The sequence below is a fragment of the Acanthopagrus latus genome, chromosome 9 (genome assembly GCF_904848185.1).
Source record: "Acanthopagrus latus isolate v.2019 chromosome 9, fAcaLat1.1, whole genome shotgun sequence".
Classification (NCBI taxonomy): Eukaryota; Metazoa; Chordata; class Actinopteri; order Spariformes; family Sparidae; genus Acanthopagrus; species Acanthopagrus latus.
This window is the reverse complement of record NC_051047.1, coordinates 11,467,877-11,475,950: the sequence shown is the minus strand read 5'-3', so window position 1 is coordinate 11,475,950 and position 8,074 is coordinate 11,467,877. Positions and strand designations below refer to the sequence as shown.

The 8,074-nt window shown below is 44.2% G+C and overlaps 1 protein-coding gene across 1 annotated transcript; it reads left to right on the top strand.

Annotated features, from left to right (window-relative positions):
- The first annotated feature begins 748 nt into the window (after positions 1 to 748).
- Positions 749 to 6,779, top strand: asb11 (ankyrin repeat and SOCS box containing 11). The gene is made up of 7 exons (XM_037110366.1): positions 749 to 889; positions 1,250 to 1,329; positions 1,425 to 1,532; positions 2,776 to 2,926; positions 3,008 to 3,142; positions 5,397 to 5,585; positions 5,683 to 6,779. The coding sequence occupies exons 1-7, from the start codon at positions 793 to 795 to the stop codon at positions 5,805 to 5,807; spliced, it is 885 nt and encodes a 294-aa protein (XP_036966261.1). The 5' UTR covers positions 749 to 792; the 3' UTR covers positions 5,808 to 6,779.
- Positions 6,780 to 8,074: the final 1,295 nt, after the last annotated feature.

The following is an 8,074-nucleotide window of genomic DNA, read 5'->3' as shown; positions in this document are numbered from 1 at the left end:
CGTGTTTTTATGTCATTTAATTTACACCATCTACAGCGTTCTCAACATTTTTTCTTCTTGTGGCCATTATACGAGGCAGCGCGCTTAGAAGGATGTCAGACGACGACTTTCTTACAGTTGAATTAGCAAAACAGCTCTGAAGAATGTGGAGCGCCAGACAAAACAGAGAGTAGCTGTGAAACAGGAGGTGATAGGGATGGGACGACGTGGCTTTTCAGGGCAAACAATGGGGATTTGCATAGAGTCGTGGTTGGAGGTTCACACAGAGTGAGCTAATAGTGCAAATACAGATACAAAAAGCAGCTCTTCTGGGTACATTTTGGAAAAAAATATGTGTGGTTTGGTGTATCTTATTATATGTAACGCTACACCTAGATCCTGCAGCTGAATATCAGTTCAACCACATTTTATTGTAACTTCTTCTGTCCCTCTATCTGAAAATATGCTGCTGTGACAGAAGATAGTTCCCACTTCAAAGATTAGACGAGATGAAATGCAATACCTCATTGCCCAGATATCCACAGTGTGAAACTTATCTCAAACCTGTGTTGTGTTTTCATGCACAAGCGCTTTGTTCAAGGTGTATCATCAGCACAGGCCCATTGTAACGACCACATACATACTGTAGACTCAATCCATGGTCCTGGACGAGGGTGGGCGGGAGGTGGCAGTGTGGGGGAGGTGGCCAAGGACCCAGATAAGTGAGGGGCCGACTTGAAGTTTGTGAATCCGACGGGGTGAGCTCGAGTCCTGGACAGTCGCCGAGGAGCCTGCAGTTATTTCACGTTCATCATGGCTGCCGTTCAAACAGAGGTTTCCCTGTGCTCGCAACCTTGGCAGAGGCCCTTGTACATCTACGGGGGGCTGGCATGCAACTCGCTGATGGCTGGTGAGTTATTTTCTTTGTCTCTTTGACACATTCATCTATTTTTTTTTTAATTGCCTTTATGAGGGAAGGTCAAAGTCAAACAATGTATTTGTTGTACCGACTTTTCTATAAGTCTTTGCATGAAGCAACAAATCCACTGCTGCATATGAGGACTGTGTACTGCTGTAGACCAACAAGAGCCAGAGTGTCAGGTCGTTTGGTGCTCAGGGTTGGGGTGACCCTGAAAAACAAGATAAAGATATATTCAAATGAGGCCATCTTAACATTACAATAGACAGAGAGCAGGATCAATTGGCCTTGAGCACATCGGCTGTGTGTTTTCTGAAAGTGGAGTCCTGATCTTACTCTCTGTGCCCCAAGACTCCTGGTCGGACAGAACTCCTCTCCATGAAGCCGCCTACCAGGGCAGACTGCTGCACCTGAGGAGACTCATCGCTCAGGTGAAGCTAACACAGACCGTCTTCATGAGTATAAGTACACACAATGCACACACATTGTTGTGTCTGACAGAATTCTCCTCTGATCTTCCCTGCAGGGCTTCCATGTAGACACACTCAGCCTGGACAGAATCTCTCCTCTACATGAAGCTTGCCTCGGAGGCCATTACGCTTGTGCCAAGCTCCTGCTGGATGCCGGTGCAAATGTAAGAGCACTGAATTTGAAATACAGCAGGTTACTTTAGGGTGCCAGGTTTAGAAAAACAGTCCACTGGTCCGCATCACACTGCTATAACGCTGCTGGACTCATGGACAGGCTAAAAACAAAGGATCTAGATCGAGACAGCAATACCAGACATCACCTTTTTTTATTCCACACATTCTCATTCCTGCTCAAATCCTGGCGCCTACATTACCCACAATGCAGCTTGTCCATTGAGTGACATCACTGGAGACAATTTATGAGATTATTTGCCACTTCATCTCGAGCACCAAAGGTGTCATACCACTTTTTTCACATATGCAGTAGTACTCCCTGAGACCTGTAATCACACTTTAATGTGTAAAACTGGTGGAGCCTTAAGGCCATTTAATGTCTGAACATCACATGATCCATTTTATTTTATTTAGAGAGACTTATGTGGAAACTTGATTTTACATTGTACATATTGAAGTCTGTTTGAGTTCCAGTGCACATGTGTAAGAATTTGTCCTTTGTGGCTCAGAAAGAGCTGCAGTGATATCACTTGTCTTGAAACTTGGAGGTTGAAAAAACAAAAGAAATCTCTTGGTGTGAAGTTATTTATGCACAAGGCTAACAGCTCATTAGCGACTAGTAGCATAACACATCTAAGTCTCCCACTGATGTGTTTGCAGCCGCCTTGTTGGTGATGCCAGTTCTGACAAAGAAGCCAGAAGAAAAAAAAAACACTTCTGCGGCTATTTTTACTTTCCACCTTGAATCCGACAATATTTAATTGTCACACTGCTACATTGAAAGTTTCTTGGAGAGACAAGACAACAACATTTTCTACCATCTGTGTGCATCACACACTTCTAATACATCAAATGTTGGTGTATGTGTGTTAAAGTCATATGTGGTTGTGAGTTGTCCCTGTTAATGAAAAGATAAAGCAGCCTAACTTCAGTAATGTAGACTTGGATCCGGTTGAAGCAGCTGTTTTGATACCTGCACTTGTCAAGTATCACTTCTGTGCTAATCTACTGGCACTTGTTCTCTCTATTAAAGGAACAGTTCACCCAAAACTGAAAATTCAGTCAGTATCCATTCACCCTCGTGCTGAATTCGGGAGAAGTTTTGTAGTCCACAAAACATTTCTGGAGCTTCACAGTGTTGTAGGATTGCATTTACATTGTAACATTGTTATTAAAATGCAGCTCTTTTGTCCTTCACACCACATGATTATTCCTGTCATACCCCCCCCACAGGTGGAGGCAGTATCAACAGATGGCGCCACACCTCTCTTCAACTCCTGCAGCAGCGGGAGTGCTGCCTGTGTCAGGCTCCTGCTGCAGCACGGCGCCTCCCTCCACACCTCCTACCAGCTGGCGTCACCCATCCACGAGGCCGCTAAGAAAGGTGTGTGCATGCAAACATGTACGGATGAGTTTAAAGGCATTGTCAGTAAGTGCACAGGCTCACATGCTGTGCCGTTTTCAGGCCACAGAGAGTGTCTGGAGCTGCTGCTGTCGTACGGAGCACACATCGACATGGAGCTGCCAGTGGTGGGGACGCCGCTGTACTCCGCCTGCATGGCCCGGGCTGCAGCCTCTGTAGGGCTGCTGCTACACTCAGGTACTGTCGCCTGCAAACTGCACTGTACACATCCAACAGGAAGTGAAAAAGTTGAACATCCAAGACCCTCAACTTCTTTCCTGAGTTTAAGAGCGTTTTGTTAGTCTCACTCCTGGTTTCTGACAACAATGATGCATTTTGTTTCTGGATCGCCTTTCAAGACACTCAAAAAAGTTTTTAAACAAGTCGAAGACAGTATTCTAGAGAACTTGTGACACAACAAAGGCAGCGCAGGGCATGAAGCCAGATACTTCAAAAAAGTGGATACCCCATCAGCAACGAGAACCCTGCTCATCAGGAAACACATTATCCTCCCCCATTTTCAGTTACTTCTAATTCCTGTTTCATTGCATGTTCCACGTATTGAAAAAACAAACACGCTCGACCAAATCATGTCACCAAGGTTCTACTGGCCATATGTGAGAGGAGTGTACTGTTACATGGCGACGTTTGCTCAAGTTATTTAATGCTGCTGAACTGCAAATTTCTTTGCAAAGGTCTCAGTTTGGAATTTTCAAAGGATGTGGCTTGATGAATGTCTTCAAGAAAGTAATCACTAGCCACAACAATCACATTTAGCAGTATAGCAGAATTCAGGCAGAAATGTGACGAAGAGTCGGTAGGACGGGCAGGTGGACAGACCCTTCTCCACGTACAGCTGTGGTATTATTTTTCCTCATGTAAGTTGCCAAAGACAGTTACAGCTACCATGCTGCTTTTGCTTGGTCATGTAGAGTTGCTTTGTGGGAAATTTCTCTTTATTAAGTTTAGTGAAAGACCTGTGTGGATATCAGACCGTCCAATTGCCACCAGCCTATCCATTCACGCTGGATCGGTTCGCCAGTAATACAGCCCTGATACTACCTTCAGAGGCGGATCAGTGCCGGAGTGAAATTTCACTCCTCGCCACACCTGAAACTTTAACACATAGGAGGAGGCAGAGAATTAGCGCAGGATCCCCGTGTGCTAGTGGCAGTGTGAATGGGGCTGCCGATTACTGCCTTTGTTTACTCTTGGTCCTTACAGTGATTTTTAGCTGCTCTCAGTCCTCTACCTGTCTTACCGTCGCCATTATTTTCCATGGAAACACACAGCTGCACATAATTCAAAATGATTCATAGCTCTGTTCTGAGTGGCTTTATCTACTCTCTGGTTAATCACCAATTTGCAGAGTGCTGGAAAGAACAGTCTGTGAGGGTGCGGGGATGGTTTTGGTGTTCAAATTAAAAGCATTTTATTTATATAGCCCAAAATCCCAATCACATTGCGTCACGGCATCCTCTGTCCATAGACCCTCGATTCCAGTGAGGAAATCTTGCCATGTTGAGAAAACAAACCTTTTTAACAGAGGGGGAGATGGAAGAAACCTCAGGGAGAGCCACAGAGCAGGATCCCACTCCCAGATGCTGACAGACGAGCAGTAGATGTCGCATGTACAAAACAGAACAGCAGAATCACATTTTTCAATTTGCATTGGCAGAATATCTGATACAAATTATATTATATATGTGAAGGAGGACGACTGAGCAGGCAGAGGCATCGCCAAGTAGTGCCTGAGCCACAGGACCTCCTCTCTACCATGGTGACCTGGAAGATGGCAAGAGAATTAAGAAAAAAGGAAAACATCAGAAATGAAAAGGCACTGATTTGTACAGAAATACAGATAGTAAAACCGAGGAGAGCAATGATCAGGCGGAGCCAGGGGTATGACGGTTCAGATCTGTCAATATGTGAGCCAGGAGAGAGAGATCAATCAGGATTTCTGCGTCACCGGTCGACAGGAAGAACCTAATTTTAGCCATGCTGGTGGTGCAGATGGTAAGAAGCAATCTTGGTAATTCCTTTGATGTGTTGATTGAAAGAGAGGGTAGGATGTCACCAAGAGTTTTGACAGCTGAACTTGAAGAAATGATACAATTTGTTAAGAGCTCTCCTCATCTGATCAAAGAGGCGTCTCTGTCGAGCGGGGCCAATGACCAACATCACAGTTTTATCCAAATTATAAGAGCAGGACGTTTTCAGACATCCGTGGGAATGTATTCCATAACTCTGAGTTATCTGGCCAAGAGGTGAAATATATAAAGAAAAGCGCAAAGGGCCAAGAACAGAGCCCAGGGAGACTCCTTACTTAACACAGTTAATATTGAAGTACTATTATTATAAGAAACACTCTTGTTCAACATCTAAATAATGATTTGGCTGCCCTCAGTCAGATGTTCAACCTTTTGTGTGTTTTTGTTTCTTACACATGTAGGAGCAGATGTTCAGAGAGGGTGTGGGCAGGACAGTCCTCTACATGCTGCTGTTCTGGGTGGAGGAGCCAACGTGGTGGATCTGCTGCTGGACTTCGGAGCTGATGGGTGCTGTAGGAACGCAGAGGGACAGAGTCCTCTGGATCTGTCGCCACCAAACAGCGCTGTGAGGACTGCACTGCAGAAAAGAGGTATATTATAGACAACCTGATTCACATGTTGCATGTTACACAAACCCAAAGGAAGGCATTAAAACTCCATCCATTATCTCCACCCCTGCCTGCCCAGGTCCCTGCTCTCTGTCTCAGCTCTGTCGCTTCTGTGTCCGTCGAAGTCTGGGAAGGAGTCGCCTCCACAGAGCCTCCAGCCTCTTCCTCCCTCACAGTATCACGGACTTCCTCCTCTACCAATGAGGCGCCGTGCCTCTGTGCGCAGCTGCTTTTGCAGTCCTTCACATTTGTGCCTTGACAAGTGAAAAAAACCATCCACATTCAACGAATGGGACTCCTTTGTATCAGCCAGTTGGGTTGATTACAATACTTTTCTATTTGCACATGACTCAACTTTGATACTTTGGCTGCACACGTTTAAAGTTGCATACATGTGGCAGTGAATGCAATGAGGTTTTGCATTTTTATGCTTTCCAGTGCTTTCCAGGTAACGTCTGTGGATTTTTCACTATTCCAACATGGTTTCTAAAGGAAACCTCCTGATAAACGTCTGAAGAAAAATTGTGTAAAGCCCTCTGCGGCAATATGACGGCTGATAAACGGCCTCCAGTGATGTCACATGAGTCACATCAGTTCTTTAAATCTGGAAAAGTCTGTCTCTGGTTCAGCTGCATGAGTTTTCCTAATTATACATATTATACAAAACACTGTGTTGTACTCGTTTAAGATGACCATGTTGTTCTGCAGGATCTCACAAAAATGTTCATGGAAATGTAAATATCTGTCTTCACATTTTGTAAAAAGTATTTCACAATAATGGCAGCATTTCATTTTGCATTCCAAGTGTTTTTGGTGATTTATACACACAACAAACTGAACTGCCTTGTTGCTGAGTAGTGCCACCAGGACTGTCAGCGAGCACTGTTTTACTATACAGCCTTGATTTATTCCTACTTCTCTCTGTCTGGTTGCTAATTTGTGTCTTTTTTAAATAAGCCTGTTGTAAGCCTTTAATATTTGTATTGTGATTTGTGAACTTCAATGAAGACTCATTTGCAGTCAAGTCCATATGCTGATGTTTCAGAACATGCAGAGGGGTTTCTTCTCAATTTGTTATTATCTTCTAAGCTAAGCAAAGGACACCATGTAGTTTTGAAGAAGAAATCCAAACAATATTAATGAGGTGATTATAAAAACTATGAAAAAAATGATGCTTTCAATAACTGAATAAACAAGCTGTTCTTGTTGGAAAATAACACAGTTTGAAGCTAGAAGGGTGGCAGGGTCCACCAGATGTTAACAAAGTCAAACAGCATAAAAGTGTGCTGTCCTTTAAGGTCATAGAGTTGGTTTATTCAGTTTGTTTTGACATTAAAAAACTGTCAATGGACGTCCTTCTCGTCTGATTAAAATTTCTTTCCCAAAACTACATAGTGCACCTCTAACAGAAATGCCCGTCCACTGCACTTGCTACAATGAAATCCACCGGATCCTCTTTCCTGCTTTCAGTCATCCACATCTGTGGTAGAGCCAAACAATTACATTTCCTCAGGGACCCAACGCTGGCAGTCGGCAAGATAGCCACATGTCGGAACGGGTCTTTTAATTTAACGTACTTTTAAAGAAAAACAAGGCATATGGCCAGCTTCGGGGTGTCCCAGTAGGCCAGTTGGTGGTAGAGCGATCACTCCCGCCCTGTAGCCCCTTGATGCATGTCACCTCTTTCATCCCAGTTCCTGTCATCTCTTGGCAGTCCCGTCGAAAAAAGCAATACAAGGTCCAAAAATAATGATTTAAAAAATGAATGAGCCCAGCTTCAGTCTCGTTATCAAGGCACACAGGGTATAGTCATGGATTAACGGACAAGGCACATAAAAAAAACAACAAACAAACACAAAATACATGGGAGAAAACCGCAGTAAGACAAAAGAATCAGTGGACCGGCGGGATGAACTAAGTCGTAGCTTTAGGGGAATTAGATACCCACATTAAAATGCCACCCACAAAGGTCACCTCTGCGGAGACCCGGAAAGTGTTGTTTGAACTGATACAACTTGACGTTTCTTTTTCCAAACAGCAGAGAAAAGCAGCAGCCTTGAGCCGAGGCTCTGAGAGAGAGAGAGTGTGTGTGTGTGTGTGTGTGTGTGTGTGTGTGTGTGTGTGTGTGTGTGTGTGTGTGTGTGTGTGTGTGTGTGTGTGTGTGTGTGTGTGTGTGTGTGTGTGTGTGTGTGTGTTGATGGATTTCATGTTGCTCGTGCCCAGACACAGATGTTGCCTGCTGAACCCACACCACAATATTACCATTTAGAAAACAAAATGGCCACTGTGTTTGCCCTACTTTTGTTCACAGAGGGTTTACTCTGATGGTCCATCTCACACACAAAGAGCAGTTCCCCATGATGAAAATAATAATCCCAAGAACATAATTACGTTTCTGCCTCCATTCAGTGGTGTTGCTCCGCACAGTGTACAGGAAATGGTCAGAGTCTTTCACGCTGCTCTCCTCCTCT

Excerpts from the sequence above, each read along its gene's own strand:
- asb11 (XM_037110366.1), top strand. The coding sequence starts at position 793 with ATGGCTGCCGTTCAAACAGAGGTTTCCCTGTGCTCGCAACCTTGGCAG. Across the intron at positions 3,143-5,396 it reads AGGGCTGCTGCTACACTCAG|GAGCAGATGTTCAGAGAGGG; the intron begins GTACTGTCGCCT and ends TTACACATGTAG. Across the intron at positions 5,586-5,682 it reads GACTGCACTGCAGAAAAGAG|GTCCCTGCTCTCTGTCTCAG; the intron begins GTATATTATAGA and ends CTGCCTGCCCAG.